Source organism: Pseudomyrmex gracilis, unplaced genomic scaffold (genome assembly GCF_002006095.1).
Source record: "Pseudomyrmex gracilis isolate BER0280 unplaced genomic scaffold, ASM200609v1 scaffold_128, whole genome shotgun sequence".
In the NCBI taxonomy this organism is placed as follows: domain Eukaryota; kingdom Metazoa; phylum Arthropoda; class Insecta; order Hymenoptera; family Formicidae; genus Pseudomyrmex; species Pseudomyrmex gracilis.
The window spans coordinates 21104-43734 of NW_018020712.1; the positions used below are offsets into that span (position 1 = coordinate 21104).

At 47.2% G+C, this 22631-nt stretch overlaps 1 protein-coding gene across 2 annotated transcripts in view; it reads left to right on the forward strand.

Moving 5' to 3' along the window:
- Nucleotides 1–251: 251 nt before the first annotated feature.
- Nucleotides 252–22631, forward strand: part of LOC109856639 (protein dachsous) — a 329511-nt gene continuing 307131 nt past the window's right edge. For both annotated transcript variants that reach the window (XM_020432144.1, XM_020432145.1), the window contains exon 1: nt 252–3568. In XM_020432144.1, the coding sequence (XP_020287733.1) occupies nt 1874–3568 (1695 nt within the window). In that variant the 5' untranslated portion in view covers nt 252–1873. The remainder of the gene's footprint in view (nt 3569–22631) is intronic.

A 22631-nucleotide genomic window follows, 5' to 3' on the forward strand; every position in this document is an offset into this window, starting at 1 on the left:
ATGCGAGCAGGCAATCAGGCAGGCAGGTAAGAGAGTTTGGTATGGTCTAGCTGCTCGCTGCTGAGAAGCGCGTTGAATGCAGGGGCCCCGTGTATCGGGCCCCGGTACCAAGCACTACCGCTCCCCTCTCCAAGATGGCCGCCGGTTGGGTCCAGCCGTGAGTCCCCCTGATCGAGCCGGGCAAGTCCGCTAAGTCAGGGGAAGGGTAAGCCTTGCAGGTGCCGCCATGTCAGTGCATGCCTAACCTCGAAGCCGCGCGGAACGGACGTTGGGCCCGAGAACGCGACACCTCGTGCTACCGCCGTGCTTAAAGAGGCTTGCTTTATTGGCCTCGTCGCATTTCGCGCTTAACAAATTATCGTCATATCGGGACCGATTTTGTCGTTCGGTTGAAAATCGGTATTGACGTGCGTAAAAAACGTGATCTTAAGCGCGATACCAAGTGGGTTCTCTCCAATCGGGAGGCTGCGGCCGCAGATATTGACGCGCAGAACGAGAGAAGAAACTGCTCGTCTCGGACAACACGCGTTCGGCTGTATCTGCGAAAGTCGCGGAGAGAAGCGTATATATATATTCGAATCACGAGCATCTCGCGGAAAAAAAAAAAATATCGTAGGGCGCGTACCGTATTATTCGGAGCATTTCGAGGTCGGGCAGAAGCGCGTTATTAATTTTTATTACCGCGAAATATATCGACAAATGTTATCGTTAAATTGACAGTACTTCGCTTTATTTTCAAACAACGCGATAAGACGCGCTATCGCGTCAGCTTTTGTGAGAATTATTTATGCGCGTTCTCCAGCTCGTTCTACTTCGCGATTCCAAACGACAGACTAATTCTCCGTCTGGTCGTTAACTCTCCGGCTTTGAATTTAATCGACGATCGACGATCTCAACACAGAAACAGAACATAGAGCCAGCGCGAGAATGGCAATGACCGGTCTGGAACGTCGCGGAACGAATTAGGCGCGTAATCAACAGAAAACGAGAAGAGCTTGTGTGTGGGACCACGAAGAGAACTTTTCAAGGACAAAGTTGAGAGAAGTGTCCATCGACACTTGACGACCATGTATGACGCGAGTCGGTCGCGCCGAGTTCACGACCGGTCGTGCTGATCGTGCCGGTTATCAGGCCGTAGACCTAAAGCGAAGAATGTGCCATATCTCGCCGCGAAGATATCTCGGTGACAGTGAGTGTAGCGGATAGCGCGAAAGATAAAAGAAGAAAAGGAAAGGGTTAGGAGAAGATCGAGAGATAGAGATAGCGAAACGGAGCGTTCCGCAGCATCCGACTACGTTCGGCGAAGGAATCTCGACGACGTTGGTATGTTGCCGAGAAGCAGCCCGTGCGGCCACGGCAGGTCGACGACGCAGTGAGACAATCGCTCGTGAATGCAAACGTTCGTTCACCACAAAAGAGGGTAAAATATTCCGCGTGTGTGGAGAAGCGCGAAGTCGGTGGAAGTGATACAGTTGAAACAAACCAGAGATAAAAAAGCAGTGATTTTTGGTGATTGCTTCGGTGCTGGTGCTAAATAAATTAGGTGATAATAAAAGGTGCCGGTGAGAAAAAAGATAAAGCGCGGTGGTCGTCATCGTTTTTCCGTTTCGTTCTAGACAGAGAAGTTTCGTAGAGAAGAAAAAATACCACGGAAGTGTGGGAGACTGAGTGTCGTGACGACACTCGCGACATCAAGAAGACGCGAAAGAATAACAATCGAGTTTTGTACACGTCATCGCGCCTGAGAGACGGCGCGTCCCGCGACTAGCGGCTTAGGAATGGAAAGGTCGAGATAATATCGCGAGACGGGAGGAGGAGGAGGTGGAGGAGGAGGAAGTGGAGAGGACGGCCGTGGCGTGTTGGAAGCCCCAGGATGCGGCATCTGCTACTACTGTTCCTCGTCCTGAGAGCGACCTTCGCCCCGGGCGAGCCCGAGCGCACCAAGTACCTGCAGATCTCGGAGAACGCGCGGCCGGGCACCCGGGTGGGCTACATCGAAGGCATCAACGAGAACGAGACGCCGCCGTATCTGATAGTGCCGGTACCGGGCTCCGCGGTCGATGTCGACTTGGCCGTCGAGTCCTCGGGTGAGATAAGAACGAAGAACGTGCTGGATCGCGAGACCAGGCCGACGTACGTCCTGGTTGAGCTCAATTATAATTTCAAGGTCATTATCAATGTGCTCGACGAGAACGACAACGCGCCCACTTTCCCGGTTAAGAGCGTCGATGTGGAGTTTCCGGAGAACTCGCCACGCGACGCCAAACGCGCTTTGCCGCCGGCCAAAGACCCCGATCTTGGTCAGTACACGACGCAACGCTACGAGATTGTGTCCGGCAATCACGGCGACGTGTTCCGACTTTTGCAGCATCGCGGTCGCGACGGTGTCCTCTACCTGGATCTGAACTCCGGTTCGCTCGACCGGGAAACGCGCTCCCACTATCATTTGGTGATCGAGGCGCTGGATGGAGGTTCGCCACCGCTTCGCTCGCGCTTACACGTGAACGTGACAGTGCAGGATGTCAATGACAATCCGCCCATCTTCAACCAGACTCGCTACGTCACAAGCGTGCCGGAAAACGCGACCGTCGGCACGCCGGTGCTCGCGGTCAACGCAACCGACGCCGACGCCGACGACAACGGTCGCATCGAATACTCCATTAATCGGCGACAGTCTGACCGCGAGGAGATGTTTCGCATCGACTCGGAGACCGGTATGATCTACGTCAACAAGGCTCTCGACTTCGAGTCGAAAGAGCGGCACGAATTGGTGATCGTTGCCCGGGATCGCGGCGCTCAACCGCTCGAGGCGAGCGCCTTCCTGTCCGTAAGCGTGACCGACGTCAATGACAATCATCCGACCATCACCGTCATCTTCCTGTCGAACGACGCGACTCCGAAGATCAGCGAGAGCGCGCAACCTGGCGAATTCGTCGCGCGGATATCGATCAGCGATCCCGACACGAGAACCGAACATTTGGGCAATGATGTCAAAGTAACCGGCGGCGAGGGTCACTTCGACTTGACCACGCGTGACAATATTATTTACCTGGTTGTTGTGGAAAAACCGCTGGACCGCGAAGAAACGCCGATCTACGATCTGTCGGTGGAGGCGACCGACAGAGGTACGCCTCCTTTGCGTGCCGTGCGCACCTTCCGACTGATCGTCACTGACGTGAACGACAACGCGCCTCAGTTCGAACGCGAGAAGTACGAAGCGCATCTCATGGAGGCGTCGGAACCCGGGACGTCGGTGCTTCACGTGACCGCGACCGATCTCGACGAGGGTGCCAACTCGGCTATTCGTTACTCGCTGCAGAACACCACGTGGTTCACGATAGACGAGACGACCGGACTCATCAGTACGGTGACACACGTGGACTGCGAGGCCGATCCGGCGCCGACCTTTGTTGTAGTCGCGACGGATTCCGGACGTCCGCCTCTCAGCAGCAGCGCGACCGTGAGTGTGACAGTGCACGATCTCAACGACAACGAGCCGATCTTCGAGAAGCCGCTCTACAACGCCACCGTGTCGGAGGACATGTCCGTCGGAAACTGTTTTCTCAAGGTAGGGTACAAAGGATTCTTTCCTCTCTCGATGAAAACTTATTGCGACGAGGCGAATTATGATTTTACGCGCAGCGTAGTAAAATGTGGGAAAGCAAGGACCGTTTCAGCGCGATAGCGCGTCTAATGTCACGTCAGTTTATTACGTATGACAGATGAGAGAACGCTAGAAGTCTACGGATGGAAACCACCTTTGCGCATTTGTTAGGCGGTGTGTTGAAAGTGAGCGATATGTTTGCGTTTATATGCTCTTCAGAATATTGCGCGTGAATATTGTGTTTTAATGTGCTCTTTTAACACACACACGCTCCGCTCAAACCGCTATGAAGTCGTATATAGCAGCGCTAACGGCAATTGTTTCGTCAGGTTTGTAACGTAAAAAAGTTGCGGAATAGGTCCGCGAGCTGTTGCAATTTTGTGAATTGCTTGTCACGCCGCGTGATATCTATATGACGTGCGAAATATTTTCCACACTTGTCTGCCGCGCGGACGTTTGCGCATTCGCGAGTGTAACGTCGGCGCCAACGTTAACGCTGTCATCTCTCTTAACAAGCGTGATACTCTGTCGGCGGTTTCCTTCGCGCGTAATTGATATTTATATCCAAAACGAAAGAAAGAACGCTCGATTCGGATTTGTCAGAACTTGCGTGCGTCTTCTGTCTCAATTTGTTAAACCGTCATCGTTTACAATACGAGAGAATACGCGCGTATATTATTATATACGCAGACGTAATCACTCTCTTCGCTGCAAAATCGAAATTTAATTGACGTGTATATACTTTTGGAAAATCGTGCTAAGTAATAATCTTTTACAGCCGTCTTCAATGGAAGAAAATCCGTCATCGCTCTTTATACGGCGATACCTAATTGATCCGTCATCGAAATCGATTGCGCGAGACGTTTACCGTCTCTGCGCGCGCGCGGCGAACCGAGCGAGCGAGCGAGCGAGCGAGCCTTTATAAATTAATATCTTAAATGTCGCGTTGGCGCGAAAGAGTTACGGTATATACCCGGTGGGTACTTTGCGCTTAATTCTTGCATAAGCCACGTCGTTTCGCGTAAAGTCGCTAGGATTCGCATTAAAGGCTTCTCGAACGCGGGCGAAAGGGCATGAACGTATACCCGCTCGTAACCAGCGCCGCGGGGCCGTCGGGCATGTACGTACGTTACATCGGGAAAGCTGTAATTGGTACTCGAAGAGAGAGTATGTATTTCGCGAGAGAACGAGACAGTAAGGTTTTCTTCAGCGTGTTTCAATTAGTAGCGTGCGCGCGCGCGCACGCTCTTGTGTTGGTACTTGAGAAGCGCGAGTTATCGATCATCGTATTTTATTTCGCGAAAAAGGTACGCGCGAGGAGGTGGAATAAATCCGCGCGCGCGTTCATTTGCATGCGGCCTGCGCGCGTCCTTCTTTCTTTCCCGAGTGGGAAAGAGAGTCGGACACACACACAGAGGGAATACGAGTAGGTGCGCTGCGTGCGACGACCTGAATGAGGAAAGCGTTGCGTTTGCGGACACGCATTACGGCCGATATGAATCGCTCAGGAACGTAGCGTCGATCGTAGCGAGAGTGTATAGCACCTTTTCCCCGTCGGTTGTTCTGATGTCTCGTCGTTTCTCTCGCCGTTGTTCGTACAACATGACGACCACGTGGCCGCTCGCGTAGGAAAACACGCTGATGTTTCTTTAGCCGCCGCCGCGCCGAGAGAGAAGAAGCTCTTCTTCTCTTCGGAGCGCGGTGTTAAAGCGCGAACAAGTTAGCTCCGACACCGATGGTGCTTTACGAGCCGGTCGTGTCGAGGTACATCCTGCCGAGCGCGCATTTGTGTATGTCGCAAACGCGCACGGGATAACGACAAGGCGTTGCGTCAACTAAATAAGGGACAGATTTCGGAAAGAAGCAAAGATACAGAAGGAAATGTGGGAAATATAACCGCGGCGGTCTCTGAAATTTGAGATATCGCGTTGTTTCGCAAAGGCGATTACCGCGTGTACCGTCGGCTGTCGTGGTCGACGACGACGTCAGGAATGATCGTATTACGCTCAACGTAATCGTCGAAAGTAACGTTACACCTTTTCGCGCTTCGTCTCATATCACGGACGATATAATAACGAGGTTATTAGAAGGCGCGATCGCGAACAAAAGTTGATGCAGAGACAAGATGCAATAGGTGCGAAAGTATAACACCGATAATTCTCTTCTTAGCTTTTCTCACACTCTCTCGCGGCGCTGAAAGTCGCCGAAAAGTGAAAGCCTGATGCAAGTGATAACGCTGAAGACTAATTCGCCGTTAGGCGCAATATATATATAATCGGTGTGCGATATCGTATCGATATATCACACCGTTAAATCGCCTCGGTAGGATTCGCGTACTTAATTTTTCAACAAAATAAAAAAGAAAAAGTCTGCCGCATACGTTTAGCGCGTCTTGACGCGGCGTCTCGTGTTTTCGCGACCGAAATGTTTATTCTCTCGCGGGAAGAATTCACAAGAGCTCTCGTATCATTCATAAAATCGCGATTCATGGAAGTGGATTTGGGAGAGAGAGAGAGAGAGAGAGAGAGTGAACATTCGGCAGTGGAACGCGAAATAAAGGGAGGAAAGAAATCTTTCCGCTTCTCTCTTTCTCTCTCTCTCTCTCTTTGTTTCTCTTCCTTCACATCCGTCTGGCTGTCTCCTCGGCCCTTTTTTGTTCCGCTGGATTGTCATCCTCGTGCGGCACGAGTGCGCATCGCTGAATGCCAATGGAAATTGCACGGGAATAAGCCGAGGATGCATTTTTCAATCGTTGCCGGGCGCAATGCCGCGCGACGAGGATGAGCGCGCGCATCCGGCGCGGCGCGCCATGCGACTCGATGTTAATGGCTGCCCCCGGTACGATATATATTTTATTGGGGTTTCGCTGCCTAGTTCAATGATGATTTATAATTGTTGTCCACTCGGCTGTGTAATTATTATAATTACAGATTTTTCGTCCGGGCCTCCTCTCACGCAGCAGAGAACCGGGCCTGGACTCTCTCGAACGCCCTCTTCGCGCATCCCCCTGCGCATCCCCCGATGCGATCCTTCGTTTCGTCCTTTCTTTTCGGACCTTTTCTCCTTCACGTGTGTTTCTGCCGTTCTCGCTCGTTCTATCTCTCTCCGTACGTCTGTCTGTCGTTTTCTCGTCCCATCCCTCTCTATCTCGCTCGCTGCTTCTTTCTACCTCGTGAACAGAGACCAGATCTACGGCGGCTCCGACGTAGAAACGGGTTTTGGAAGTTGGACTCGCGCGCGAGTCGAGTCCTCGTGCTCGACTCCTCAGAAACCACTGTCTCTGATCTCTTCTCTCGTCCTCGTTTGGCTAAAACATCATCGTACAATTCTAATAGGAAGAGACATCGGATTTCAAGATAGAAAGCTTATACGATCTAAATGGAAGATGAGTATCATAGAGCGCTAGAAGTATCACCATCTTTCTCGTTGAAAACGGACTAGTTATTCAATTATGACATAACTCATCTTTTCAGCGACCCGACCACCGCGCGATTCGCGTAGGACTCGCGCGCGCTTTATTCAGCGAGCACCAATCTCCGTCACACGCGCGCGCGCGTATACTCATCGAATGCAACAATGTATATCCGCGCGCGGAGCATAACGGTACGTGTGCGTGCACATAACTTCATAATACATATATACACGCTCGAGGCCTACACATCAGGAGAACACTGTTGTTCCAATTCATCTTTCCCTCGCGCGCAGGTCTCCCCATTATCCAGTCTAACCGGCGACGGAGGATCATTAAGCCACGTTGCCCTTTTGTCCGTCTTTTAACAACGAGGAGCTCCGAGGAAAGAAAGTCCGAAAAACTTGGATGGAACAACTCGAGGGAACGTGCTCCACTTTGAGAGATGTCAAGATTTTTTCCTCTCATCATCGATTTTGACGACTCGGTCGGAAACAACGACGTTTCAGTCGGAACGCAACACTTTTCACGAATCGCTTTATCGAGAATCGAGCGCAAACGCCGACGTTGTTGCGTGTAATCGGGCAGATGCGAAAACGACGCCGTTGCATCGATATATACGGCGGTGCATCGACGTCGTCATCGGGCCGATGGTACACAACGTGTGTGTATCGCGGTACGAAGTGATGACCGTAATGACTCTAACCACCATCTGACATCTGGCATTAGGCACTCGGGCTTTCGAGTGGCAACGCCCGCAGCAATTGTTGCCGTTTACGACTGCCGTGCGCGCTCTCCTTCTTCCTACCGTCGATGATATTCTTCTTCTTTCTCCATAACTCTTCTCTCTCTTTCTCCTTTTCTGCTTCTCTCTTCCTCCTCGTTCCTCTCGTTTCTCTGCTTGCGTGGAGGAACGAAACTCGGCTTCCTTGTCTCTCTCCACGTCTCTTCTCCGCATGATCTGGTCCTTTTCCTTTTCCTCACGATCTTTTGCTTCGTGTCTCTCACTCTCTCACTCTCTCACTCTCTCTCTCTCTCTCTCTCTCTCTCTCTCTCTCTCTCTCTCTCTCCTTCTCGCCCTTCTTCCTATCTCTCTTCTCAGCCATTCTCGTCATATCTCCTTCTCGTTTTCTCTGCGGCCTGTTTCCCTTGCGTGTCTCTTTCGCTCGCTCGTTCCCGATCTCTCCCTTCCTCTCGCCGGTCCGCTCTCGATCCTACGCGCTATAGACCGCATTCCCGCAACGACGAGGCAAAGATATATGTATATGCATTCGCGTGTGCACCGTTCGCTGCCACCGCCGCGGCTGCCGCTGTAGCCGCTGAGGCTGTGGCGCGCTCGATAGAGCTCCCGAGTCTCTCTCGAAAAGTCATAATTGCGATCTTTATATTCGCGCTACTCTCGCGGAATCGACCTGCCGACAAGTGACACACCACTCGCATTCTTTTCGGGCCGAGCAAACGTGCGGTGCGCCACACCAGGACGCGAGCGCACCGCTGATTATTTACGAGCGGATTATGCAATCCCGGCTACGCACACACCCATTGGTTCTAATCTAATACTTTGTGTATGCTACATAATGCGAATCTGGTTTTGTCTGCTGCACCGCCCCGCTCGAATTGCAAAACGCGAACACGCGCTCGTTAACTCGCGAGCGTTTCGCGTCACGAAACACGCGTGAGCTTTAAATTAAAATGGCGAATATATAATGAAGATCATATATAGACGCGCGCACATAAATATACGACTTTGCGCATCCCGGAGGATCGTGTCGTGAAAATATACGAAGTTGTTTATGTCTCGCGACTTCTCTATCACGGAAGCAACATTTTTCACGCCCCCAAATATATATATATATGACTTACATCTTCGTACATTTTTGTTTAGAAATAAAATCAATTTATGTAAATCTTCCTTCCAGTCAAGATTATATAATTGATTGACAAGACAGCACACACGGTCGCGTGAATTAAAACTCCATTTGCCACGGAATTATGTAGAAATTATGCGCAGTTTTCGACGTAATAAATTCATCGTAATGTAAGATTTAAACAATCATAATTTAGCATAATCGCGTAAAAAGAAAATAAATTTCAATCCGTCCGAGTAAATGATCCAGGAAAAAGCACGTGTTGTTTGATCTCTCTATTCGCGTGCAATCACGCGTTTGTCTGTTCGTCGATTTTATCGATTTTAGCCGATTTGCGAGAGCTCCCCCGAGAGAGCGATTTCGTTCGCGCATTGTTCGCCGTAGGTATATCGTTTCGCGGTCATTCTCGCTCACCTGAATTCTTCACGCTGAAAATACCGAGCGGTTTGAATCGTGCGAAAGTGTACGGTGCTTAGTTCTGATACACATAACGTTGTTGTTGTCCACGTTCCACGTTCTATTTTTCAGAAATAATAAAGATCTTAAGGTTAAAAAAAAAAAAAAAAAAAAAATAGATCACCTCTCACACCGGAGACCGGAGCAAGAATAAATAACTTGTATCGCCCAAAGCGATTGCAAACGTTAGAAAAATTCATTCTTATTAGAGAAGTGAGCGTATCACACGCCGAACCGAAGAACGTATTATCCAAATTTTCTTCTCGTATAAAACCTGACTATGCTAATCAACGTGATTCTTGATGATGATAATGATGATGATGATGATGAATATCAGAGGCTAGAGGATACAAACGCTTCTTTTGTAAGGTAAACGAACCGTGTCCTTTGTATCGCTTCACGTGACTTTTTTTGTTTGTTCACAAAGCGATTAAACGGAATATCTTTCCTCCAGATGAATCCACTTTCTAGTTACTTTAATCTCTAATCGTCACGCGTTTAGACAGTCTCGACGATCAATCTGTTTATATGTTCCATTAAGTGGAACGCGGCAACAGCGAATCGCACAATTTTCTCGCAACGAAAACGCCCCCCTTTCGAATAATTCGCGTCGATTTGCGAGCTGAAAATAAGCGCGAACAAGCAAGGCATGATCGTTTAGCAGCGAAAAAATGAGATTATTCTTATCGGCATGTTCGATTACCATCATTTTCTCGCGCTTCTAGCAGCACCGCGGCGCGATAACTACCAGTTATCGAGTTTCTCTTGTGTCTCTGAATTACGTTCCAACGTCCATCTCCTCTCTTCTCGAGTGACCGATGGCTCGTCGAAGTGTCAGATGGCCCATCGCTCGTTCTCGCCTCTCAATCGCGGACAAGGAATATTTTTTTTTTTTTTTCCAGAAAACACATCGAGTCGAAGGTTTTGCTCGAGTCTCCGTTGTTAATTCTTAAGTCTCGCTCGCGGAAAAAATGACGCGACGACGACGAACCGCCTCTCGTAAAGTTTTCCGAATGGCGGCAAATTTATTTCTTCGCATCGACGGCGAATTGCGTTACGCAAGGAACGAGCGAGAAAATCGGCAAAGCGAGTCTTTTTCCGCGTGTTACTTCGCGCTGGTCGTTAATATTATCCACGAGGAAAGACTGTAATTTCGGGCTGTGTGGAATTTCCGAGGAGAGAGATTACTCTCTGCGAGCGCGTGCGCGCGGGAAAAATTCAGCTTTAGTACCGCGGCGCGCCGGCACTTTCAAAAATCTCCCTTTCACACGCGAGCGCACGCGTGTGATGTCTACTCGCGGCAGACAACGCGGGACAAACGGTTGCCGACCGGCTATCGGCACGACGAAGAGCCGAACGGTAAGAAGGTGTGCACGTCGTAAGAAGTAGGTGATTGCTTGAGAACTCCTACGAGAGAGCCGGGAGAGACCGAGGTGCGCTCCCGAGACTCTACGGTGCATAACGCCGTTAAGAAGAACGGCTCGTAAAATCCTTGGCAGCTGGCCGAGCCCAACCAGGGCACACTCGGCCGAGAAAAATCCCTATATATGTTCTCTATGCGATCGTTCGATACATATATATATATATATATATATGTGTCTCTCTTTCTCTCCTCGCCCTGTCATACCTGGGATTACAAACACGCCCAATAAAGTCACCTTGTAACGATGTCTTACGGCAATTTACGAATATAACAATTCGCTAAGTTAAGAGAAATCTCGTTTAAGACTCAATAAGTGTTTTCTTTGAATTTAATTAGGCAAAAGCAAAGGTGAAAGAGACACGTTTAATGATTTAAAATGTTCCTTAACAATGCGGTGATTGATGAATCATAAAACAATTTTTTGCCGCTTTAATAAGGTAATGCCAACGAGTTTGTTAAATATTCAAAGCCGTGGCAATGTATACACACGCGCATAAACAAAACAAGTCTAAATAACGCTCGACTGACATTATTGGACGCTTGTCTCATCAACGTCACGTGATTGTCTTCAGATATCGTAAACGTCCCGTGCCGGATACTATAAAATTGCTGATACGCACCTTCGCGTTAATGAGCGAAGAAAACGCGGAGATCGTAGAAACTCGTCCCGAGAGAAGTTTAATTACCGCGATAACGTTTATCAGAGCCTCGCGCGTAAAGTGTAATTTCATACCGATACGTGATAGCCGACAGTAATGTTTTCTCATCGGAAAACAGATGTTTTGTTTTTAAATCAATATTGTGTAAAATTTGTTCCAACGCGAGAAAAAGAAGTTACTTCTCACAAAATTAATTAAACGACGAAAAATAGAACGCGTCTTATTCATATCATTTTTTTTATGTTCTTTTCTGCGCGTGCAAACTACTCAATTAAGTTATAACAAAGATGCGAAGATGAGCGAACGATTAAGAAACTCGTCAAGATCGCCGAAGGCGTTAAAAAACGCTAAAAATTGGGACCGCGTCTCTCTCGATCGAAGTCGGTCACTCTCGATCGCCAAAGAAGAGGAGCCCGCAGCTGTGGCCGAACGTTTCCTCCAAGTTTAACGAAACGTCGAGATGAGAGAAAAGAAGAGGGCAAGAGGAAGACGGAAGAGAGGTCGATCGTATAAGTGCGTGTGTATATGCATTGAGGCGTCGAGGAGAGAAAGCGCTCAGTAGGCAGATCGGTGCCGGGTTATAAGACAGGTAGAGAGGCAATCAAGATGAAGGGAGCGAGAGAAGAGGGACGGGAAACTGCGTGTGAGCCGCACTTTCCAATGCACTTGGTGCGACCGTTGCACCGGGAAAGTGCAAAGCAGCAGCGACGGCATAAGCCGTAGACCTCGTTCGCACGTACATACATCGGCGTGAGAGACGTGTTTTTACGCTAAACGCAAAGCTCGCTGTTCCGCATGGAAGTAAGCACGGATCGTTGGTTGCGAAAGTTCACTTATTTTCATTAGAAATAAACAGCGATATACACATTTCTCCATTATCATTAGAGTTAAATATCGAAGAGTTAACGAAACTTGAAAGACTCTTCAACGTATAAAAAAAAAAACCATCGCGAGAATACTTAACTAACTTGCGTACTTTCAAACGTAATGGCGAGTTTAATAAAAATCGAAATGCTATAATTAACGGTTACTTATAACAACAATGACTCATAAATCTCCCTTAAGCAATCGTTGCAATGCTCCATATTCTCTCTCTGTCGAAGATCGCGTTATTCATCGTATATCGATGATTTATACAAGCGAACTAGGAAAATTTAGTAGTTCGTTGACCGATCGCGACGGAAATCGCTGACGGAATCCGAAGGTTGCACGCGAGATCGGATTTCGTGAGCATCGTATATACGCGAGAGTTTAGCGTTACACTTAATTTCACGATCGATCATCGACGATTTTCTCCGCTGCTCGTACCGAGCTCTGGGCGCATTCCGTCACACGCACATCTCTTCTCTCCTCCCGTGACCGGCTGGCAGCGCTCAGAGGGAAAACCACTTTCCGATCGATGCACACGCTCTCCGCTATACGTACAAAACTTTTGTGTGGTCGAAACGCGCGAGATTTCTTGATTGCGGTCCCCCCATCGATATAGGATAAACGATTTATGTATATGCCGGAGCGTTTTTTGAGAATTCGCTCCTGCTGCTTAGCGCGAAAATGCCCCATTAGATAATTTACATACACGCGACAATCTCGCCTGCAGACTAATGACACAAGTGCGAGGAGTGCGCGTCAAAACGCTATACATCCGACTGATAATTTTAATCGCGCCGTATTATCAAACGTGTATCAACGATCGTTTCTGTACACACCGATTTTCTTTTTCTTCCTCGCCTTCTGTCGTTATATAGCGACAGAATGTTGCGAGCATGCTTATCGACGCATTACCGAGAACCGGCTGTTATTAAGGGGGAAATTTTATTTTATAACTTTATAGTTAAGGAAGAGCGACCGCGTGTCGACAGATTGCCTTGATTCGCGTCGTATATACATCAACCATCGCGCTTCTCCGCGTTAATAGAGAAGTATTCGTTTGCTATGTGTGTCGTGAAATTACACTTGAGCCGTTTCGCATTACACGACCGCCGCACACGTTCCGTCCGTCTCGTAATGCAAGCGATGATAAGCGCCTTGACGTACAAGAAGAGGTACGACGTATATCTGTCCGTGAGTAATGATACTCTTATATAGACAAAAAGTGTGTTATCGAGTATCTTAACCAAAGTCCGCGCTCGTTCGCCGTTCGCAATAAGACGGTGTTATATTTTACTATTATAATACATTGTGAAACTCTGTTAAAACAAAGAACTGCGTATCGCGATTAAGCGCGTCGACAAAATCGCGACCGAGACGAATCGGTATCCCTTCTTCGTTACGCGACAAGCGATAAGAAACAAATGAACGATAAGAAGACGAATTTCACGGTTGCTCTATTATCAGCCACGGATTAATTTTCTCTCTTCCGCGTTTTCGTGCTGAATTATATTGTACATACACTTCGCAACAAAATACGAATGCGAAAGGAGGATAAAGCCGCGAAAACAATTTTGTTGAAAAATTTTCTGTGAAAGGGCACTTAAAATATCCATGTCCAAGGTGCGGTTGGGAGAAAGAGGGTTCTCTAATCCCGGCGAGACGCGCGCAGCGCAACCACCCCGCGTGTTATTATAGCGCTATAAATGCCGGTATAAGGGACGACGATGAATCGCCAGCTCGCGGGGTTAGTTAACCCCGGGATAACTCTCCTCTCCCGGACCGAGCGGCTTCTTCCGAGTTACACTTAATCCGTTCCGCGCTCCCATCTCTCGGGCTCGGAAAACCGATGCAACTCCGCGCGCAACTTGTAATCGCAGATAAGCGGCAAGAAGCGGCGCGGCGAGATGCGCCGAGTGACGACCTCGATTGACCCGTCGATTCGTCACGGTTCTCCCCGCTATACGTAGCTATACGTAGAAGGAAGGCTACGAGAAAGAGGAAGAAGAGAGAGAAGCTCGCACAATTAGTCGGATAAGATGCAAGATCGGAGGATCGTGCGCGTCAAGTGGAAGCTAACGCGCGCGCGCGTGAGTGCGAGAGTAACCGCGAGACAAGAGAGTGCGAGTTCCGCGCGAGTGCGTATATATGTGTGCGTATATGTGCGAGCACACAAAGTACGCACAACGTACTTTGTGTGCTCGCTCTCGCAACTCTTCCGTGTGCGCGCCGGCCGGAGATAATACACGCGAGACACGCGTGTTTCACTAATGGATTCCCCTGGCCGCGGGGCCGATTCGTTTTCGTCGCGTCATCCCTACGCGGAATTTGATTAATTACGACCGCACGACCGGCCCGGTAATTACTTTCCGATAGGATCCGCACCTCTCTTCTCACTCTCGACCAATCCTCTTCATTCTCTGCCTTTCTCGCCCGTTCCTTCGCGTCTCGCGCGCTTACCTTAATCTACCCGCTCTTGCTTCGACGGAAATTCGTCGTTACGCCGACCGATCGATAAGGCCGATAACTCGACAGATCGATACAATGTTCAGGTGGATATATCCGGGTCCTTCGTCCTCTCCCGTTTCTTCTCTCGCGCGCGTCTCCTCTCCCGCCGCGAAAAACACTTGCGAGAAGTCCCGTATTGTTCCCCCAAAAAACAGAAAAGAGAGAGAGAGAGAGACAGAGAGAGAGAGAGAGAGAGAGAAAGAGAGACCAAAGGTGTTCAATTTCGTTTATACGAGACATTAACGCGCGGAACGTCTCGTATTTCTGTGTCTCGCTGTTTTTAATGCTGCTTTATGACATTAAAGTAAGAAATTATAGCCTCTTTTTGTGCAAAAGCTACGCAGTAACGACGACAAACCTGCGAAGTAAAACCATCAACTCCGGTTTTATCATAATTTTATAAATAAATCTCAAATCTTTCCTATATATATATGTATATATATAAATGTGCGTGAGAGATAAATTTAATAAATACGATTAAATTATATCGTTATGTGCGCCGGTCGAATAATCTTGACGTGGCTATTATTTCTCATTCAGACTCGGGAGTGCAGATGTAACGCGAAATGGTATGATTAGCGATAATTATATCTCGTTTATGAAACGCGTACAGATGATTTATTTTATTAAAGTATACAGTAAGAACACACCCCGTGCACCGAACAAGATAATCATTTATTTACCTTCATTTACATATCGTGCGGAAAAACAGGTCCCGCATCAATCCGGTGGACGCATATTGCGCGCGTCTATTCGTATATATAAATAACTATTATTTTTTTTTCTTTCCCGCGAATACGAGCTGCGAATTCTTCGCGCGTTATTACGGTCGCGCATACGCTATAATTACGGGTATAACGGGGCCGTATCCTCTAGGATAGCTCGTGGAAACTATTCCGGTATTAGCGGGGCAATTCTCTATTACGTTTGATATACGATCGGCTCGCCCGGGTATCTTTCCCCTGCGCGCGCGCGCACTCACGCGCGCACGCACACGTGCATCTTCGTTCTCTGGCGTTTACGACGACGGCGGTGGATCTCGTATACACGTCCGCGAGTTCCCGGCGGTGTTTCCTCCAGCCGGCCGGCCGACTCCAACTTTCACGGCGAATAAATCCGGGAGCTAACTCGATTCGGGCCAATTTGCGCCGCCTCGACGTTTGCCGACGTGTATCAACGTTCTACGCGCTTCCGCGTCACTTATTTCACGATCTGACGTCCGGAGGTATCTCGCGGTAAATCGTCGGACAGCGAGAAGCTGGTTTCGGGAAGGGGGTGAGGCAGCGTTCGTGCGAAGGGGGCGTTCACAAATCGAGATTCTCTCAATTGTAACATCCGACGACCGAGATCCGCACGATGCGCAACCCGCGCGAGATGGTATAAACCCGCGTGTCGCGAGTGGAATTTACACGATTGGTAACGCACACACACGCGTCATTCGCGCTAATTTTCTAGCGCGCGTAGTTCTGTGTGTATAATATCGATGAACCGCGATGACCCTTATGTTCATACTTCTCGGTGATGTCGCTCGTAAATAACAGCCAGGTAGGCGAGAGAGATCGCACGACGAAAACTCGTCGCGTTTTAATTTACGATCGCTCTTTAAACGCGCCACGAGTATATCATTAAGTAGCTATATACAAAGTTCCGATGAGCGTGACACTTTTAACGCTATCGCGGACTGGAGCACGCGTTGTACACCGTCACGATGACGTAGTAATGACACGGGTGTATACCCTCGTTGAATCGGGCGCGCGAGGTCGACTTTTAATTAAGTCCACGTCCAATCAACGGGTTCGAGCGCGACGTTCGAGCCCGGATTCAAGTCGAGAGAAGATTATGACGGACACGTATGGACGATACTGCAGTTTCAACGTTGGCGGTTTAACGTGTGCTCACTACTTAGAGATAATACAACGTGGTTTATATTACACGCGAACGCGCACGTGTAATGATTTTTGAAAAAAAAATGTACAATACATATTGCGACTTTTTTTTTTTTTATTAACGTCTTAACGTTAATAGCGTTTGTTAAACGGATGGATGTGTGTCAGCGTTCTCATCGTCGAGAACTATTAATCACAATGTTGTTCGCATATCCTTTATACACAATATTGACGTATTGATCGATTTATTATGTAATAGATGGATAAATGAACATATCGCTTTCTTTTATCGACATGCAGAAATATCTGCAAATATCATTCGGTGTATATATACGATGTGTGATAAACGTGATTTGAAAACAAGCATATATGAAAGTCCGAAACTCTTTGAAAGCGAAACTCTCTGTAGAAACTCTGCCGGGGGTAGAGTAGAACATCGGGTAAACATTTATGTTGGCACATGACATTTCAATTAGCCAGACTGTTTCTCAATCGCGAACTGTTGGTCTTAACGCCTGCGATGTGATATTTCGATAGTAACGATGTTTAGTAATGCAACAAGATCGTTAAAACCGGATGTTTGCCGCGGCTGGTCTAAAGTCTTACAGCAATTTAATCGCGTACAAGCGACCAGTCTCTCGCAACAATGCTTATCATATAGCTCGTAGACATCGCGAAACACATCGTATCGCGATCGATTACCCTTTTGTATCCTGTCTGCTTCTCAATGAGAAGGAACGTATGATTTGCGTTACATAACAAGCACCATTGATACGAGCGCGCGGCTTAGAATGAAATGTCATCATTATTCTATTCAAGTCAAGTTCGACTAACATCTCCGTCGAACAGTCCTCGGGTTTATCTCACTGTAGACACACACACACACACACACACACACACACACATACTTTCTCTCTCTCTCTCTCCCTTCTGTGTTTCTCACGTGCGCGCGCAATGCACACGACAATGTTGCAATTCGTGCTGGAGGATTGCGTTTAAGATTAAATACAGCACGTGAATATACACACACGCCTAAATACACGGCAGCTTGATTTTAATTTCGCGATGGGCCTTTCACGAAATAAATTGCCACCCCGCGAACACGCCGGCCGAGACGCGACGCGACGATGACGCCGACGGCGACGATGACGCAGTGAGACGAGCGACTTTTAATTAAACCGACCTCCCAATCAACGCGTTCTATCCGTACATCGTTGTTGTCGAGCGCTTTTACTCTTCAGATGCGTTTCCGCGTTCCCCGAGGTTCACCGCGGGGTTCGGTTCTCTTCGGCTTCCGCTTTACCTCGTGCCGAGACTTCTCCCCCGGATTCTCCATCGTATAAGTCGATCTAACTCACTTGTATGCATTTATTTATGCGCTCGAGCGCTCGGAACATTCCCCTCACCTCTCGCTCTTCCTTAACAAACTTTTCTTGTTAATCTTCGACCTATTTTTGTTTATTTATAACATGCCTTCGTCTTCTCTTCTTATCAGCGATCAGCAAAACCTCGGAAAATCTCGAAGCAATTAACCACCTGTGTTTGTAATTAGATCGTCAGGGCAAACCGGATGGCGCGGTTTAGCGATTGCAACTTCGAGATTTTATATCGCGTATATGCTGCCACATTACCACAAGTAACGTCGCTCGCTAATTTCTCGTCTCAGTAGCGCTTTTTGCCATTAGACAAAATATATATGTGTGTATGTGTGTATGCCTTGTCGCGCGAACTTCTGCGGAATGCGGCGTTTACATCGTACAAGTCACACGCTTGTCCTATTATCAGACCGGGCGTGGTCCGGCAACGTATCTTTTTTTATTCCGACCAAGACTGATAACCGGGAGGGGAAGAACTTGAGTAGCGCGGCGGCGTCTCCAGCGTTTAATACGCGTGTAAGCTCGCCAAGCGCCGACGAACGCTTCTGAGTGAGAGTTTTCGCACATGAAAAGGCAAATCAAGTGACGAATCAAGTGAACCGGTAACAATCGGTCTCTCTTCCAAAGAGCCAGTAGAAGAGACAACAGAGATTGTGCGAATAAAAAACAAAAAGTAATTTTTCTATTCGACTCTCTTTATCGAAACCAAAGCAGGTGTCGATTGAAAGGAAGAATGAAAGGTGGGTTACTGATATCTATGAATGGATACCTCACGGCACCCTTAACGGTCAAGAGAGAGAGAGAGAGAGAGAGAGAGAGAGAGAGAGAGGTCAGAGAATCGCCGTCATCATCGCCGTCGACGCCGCGCGACGTCCTTGCGCTGCGTCCCTGCGCCTTTTCGACTTGCATAACTAGCTCTGGTTCATCCGCCGCACGAGAATCGGCACGATGTTGTAATACGTCTGAATAAGTGGCGGCGAAGAGGGCGGGGAGAGAGGAACAGAACGGGAGGGATGATGCTGGTGGCGGAGGACAACAGACGCGCGGGCAAGTCGAGAAGAGAAAGAAGAGGCAGCGAGGAGAGAAGAAGGAAGGAGAAGAGGAGAGAGAGATATGTCGTGAGCAGCATCAGACTAACAGCAGGTGGTTGGTTGGCTTAAATGCCTTCTCGGGAATCGGTTCAATATACAGTGTGTCTCGGAAGTTGAGCGCTGTCTTCGAATGAACATCGTCATCGAAGTCCAAGTTTAAACCTATCGAACATAATGTTATTTTCGTAAAAATGAAGAAAAATAACAAAAAGCTGTATAAAATATATAAAACATTCATAAATTATGTTACAGTTCTTGATTACACACGTAAGATATATATCGTTTACACAGACGGTCGTATAACGATATCTATTACGGGCGATATATCGTATTAGAAATAAAATCGATCGAATATTAAATTTTCTTGTTATTATATTAGACGAGAGTGAAAGCTCGCGAAACTTTTGACACTCCGTGTGCATGTGGGCGAACTACAATACCGATATCTTTCTGTCCGGGAATGCACGCACGGGAAACGCGCGTGCGTACACACAGAGATGTTATAAGCCAATTCGCGACAATACGCGGGGGCGGTGCACACGCGTGCATCGTAGGTGCGTATGCGGGTCGTTTCGTTTTCTTACGTCAGATAATCGCCATGATTTCCTAGCCAGAGCATTCGAAGGGTCGGAAATGAAAATATTATCTAGTATCTCTGAGTACGATGCACGTTCTCTCTCTCTCTCTCTCTCTCTTCTGTCTGCTAAAACAGCTCGCGGAATGCTCAGAACCAGGAAGTTTCTAAGCAGTATATCGCCCGTGTCGGCGATGTTTATGCAAGACTCGGAACATTGTACCTCGTGTGTTTTTGATACGTTGCTTGAAACAATTACTGATAAAGATGATTTAGAATACACGTTTCTCGTGCAAGTGTTATCGGTAGGTGTCATCGTCTTATATCATTCGTTTTCGTATTCGCGCGATAGCGAGCGCTCGTAAATCTGATAAATTTGCGCGTTATTTTTTGTTTTTTTTTAATTTATCTTTAACCTCAACGCTCTCACGTTGATAAAATAATTTAGAAAGATCGACACACACGCATAATCTAATTTAATTTCTTTTTAAATCTGTCTCTGAAACTCGCAAATCATGAAGTATTGAAATTGCATTCGGCGCGCCTACAAAATTACATTTTAAACGTCGCATCGTGCCATTTATTTCGCTACCGCACTTCCGCCGGTTACCGCAATCCAATCACCGCCGGGCTCTTCTTAGCCCTTTTATCTTCTTTCATCGTGGTGCGTTCGGGCCGAAGGTACGTGGAAGATCGCTCACGATCTTCGTCGAAGTCTTGACTTTCGAGTGAGGAGAAGGTACGACCACCTGTCGTCTAGCCTCGTATATATATATATATGTCTCGTGACGTATTTTGTTCACAGGATTTTCTCGAGTGGCTGACGCACGTCCTTGCGCGTGTATCTGTCACAGTGCGTGCCTGTGCCGCGTGATATTTCGCGTCTGATAATTTTTGACGCGATGGAATTTAACCCTTAGAGTACGGAGCGCTATACGCAGCTGAACGTTTCTTCGTACGACCGGAACTTTCCGTTCGGTCTTTATAAACTATATCGAATGGTTATGCAAAACTTTTTAATTGAACGTGATTTTAAAGTTTTTGATTCCGCGTTTTACGCACAATCCTACCCCACTCTAATTATTAAAATGGATTAAATTAAATTATTAATTTGATTTGAATTCTTAGACTGTGGAGATTGATTTTTGTCTTTAAATGTATTTCCTGAATAAGGCGGATAAGCCGCGATAACAGTTTTTGCGAGCAAATATATCCGCCTAGTATTTATTCCAGGTATATTCTCCAAAGGTTAAAGATGTGATTAGAAGAGAGGAGGATTGCCGAATAACAATCTTTTTATCGCACTTATTAGTCTCTAATCTGATATTCTTTTTTTTTCAAAGTCGAAATTAGTTTCCGAAGGGTTTGTTTGCTTTTGTCGAAAAGCACTCCTTTCAAAGGAATAAAATGGCTCATAATATTCGACGTTCCGGTGTTCCGAGCGCCTGACGAATCGGTTAATCCGAGACGGAAGAAAATCCGGACTCTCTTCACACTTTACCGGTTCGGCGATGACCGAGTCGGCCAAACGCTAGGTATACAGCAACGTAAAAGAATTTTAGGATCGTCGATCCTCCGTCTCGATTACACGTGGGGCCAACTGCATCTTACGTCACACGCTCGTTGTCGTTGTTGGCCGACAGCGCGGTACGTTCATTGTGTGGCTGAGGTGTAACTTGACCCTCGTTACCCCGGAATGGTCTCTACCAAAACGAGTCGCAAGAAGTAGGTTGTCGGGCCAAAGCTATTCCGTGTACTCTAGTCGGGAGTGGTTGTATAAACTACGCGAGATTGATTACAAGGATGATATATCTGTGAAAAAAAAAAGACCGGCTGCTTGCGACATGACATTTGTCGCGACGCAATATGATTTCTTACTTATAAATTGTTTGCGATTCTCACGGCTATATGTGTGTATCAATTTCTCTCTTTCTCTCTCTCTCTCTCTCTCTCTCTCTCTCTCTCTCTCTCTCTCTCTCTCTTTCTGTAATGCGCTGTTCTATTTATGTAACTTTATTAACTCTTCGTGACCAGACTTAAAAAATGACAATTGACCGGGTCCGAGACTCACGGGATTTTAAGATCGAATATCTCCGCGAAAAATCAATATTTTTTCAATTTTGTTTGGTTTTTGTCTTTTTAACCGAAAGTTTTTTTGAACGATTCGGCGTCGATAGAAAAATCTTTAGTAGTTTCAAAAATGTAAGCGTTTAAGAATACTTAATTTTTTCCACTCATGCGCAATTTTTGAGTGGGTCTGCAAGACCCACGTCTGGACTTGAAGGGTTAAAACAATTGCAGTGTAAAAAAAAAAAAAACAATTCGATTTAACGATATGATTCTTGAAACACACATTGGATAATGTTATTTATAACTGCTTGTTGTTTAGAAGCAGCATTGTCAACATGCTAACACGTGCTTTCGCTTGCGTCACGGTTCCAACAATCATATGTGTGGGATGCAGTCGGTGCGCTGTTACATTGACGCTGCAAATACGGTGTAGCAACGCGCGAGGGCATTCAATCGTGTCAATCGATTTACTTCGACGACTTAAAGCGTGCAACGATTTTCTACGAGACGATTGACGATCTTAATTGAAAATCCGGAAGATAGAACATTTTTTTTTCACTTCTGCTCTCGCTCATGCGCATGCGTGCGCGAATGAATACACGCTGCGGTGCGAACGTGTGCATACACCTCTGTGTGTAATTCTAAGAGCCATCCCCGACGTTTTCTTTCGCTCTCTTCTACACTGCAAATCCATGTGTGTTACTTTAACACATTTTTTCTGTGTAATTGTAAGATTACACGCTTATCTGTGTTATTTAAACACACATAAATGTGTAATATGATAATTTTATGCAGATCGCATGTGTGTTAAAATGCGTAAACATCTAAAATGTGTAATAA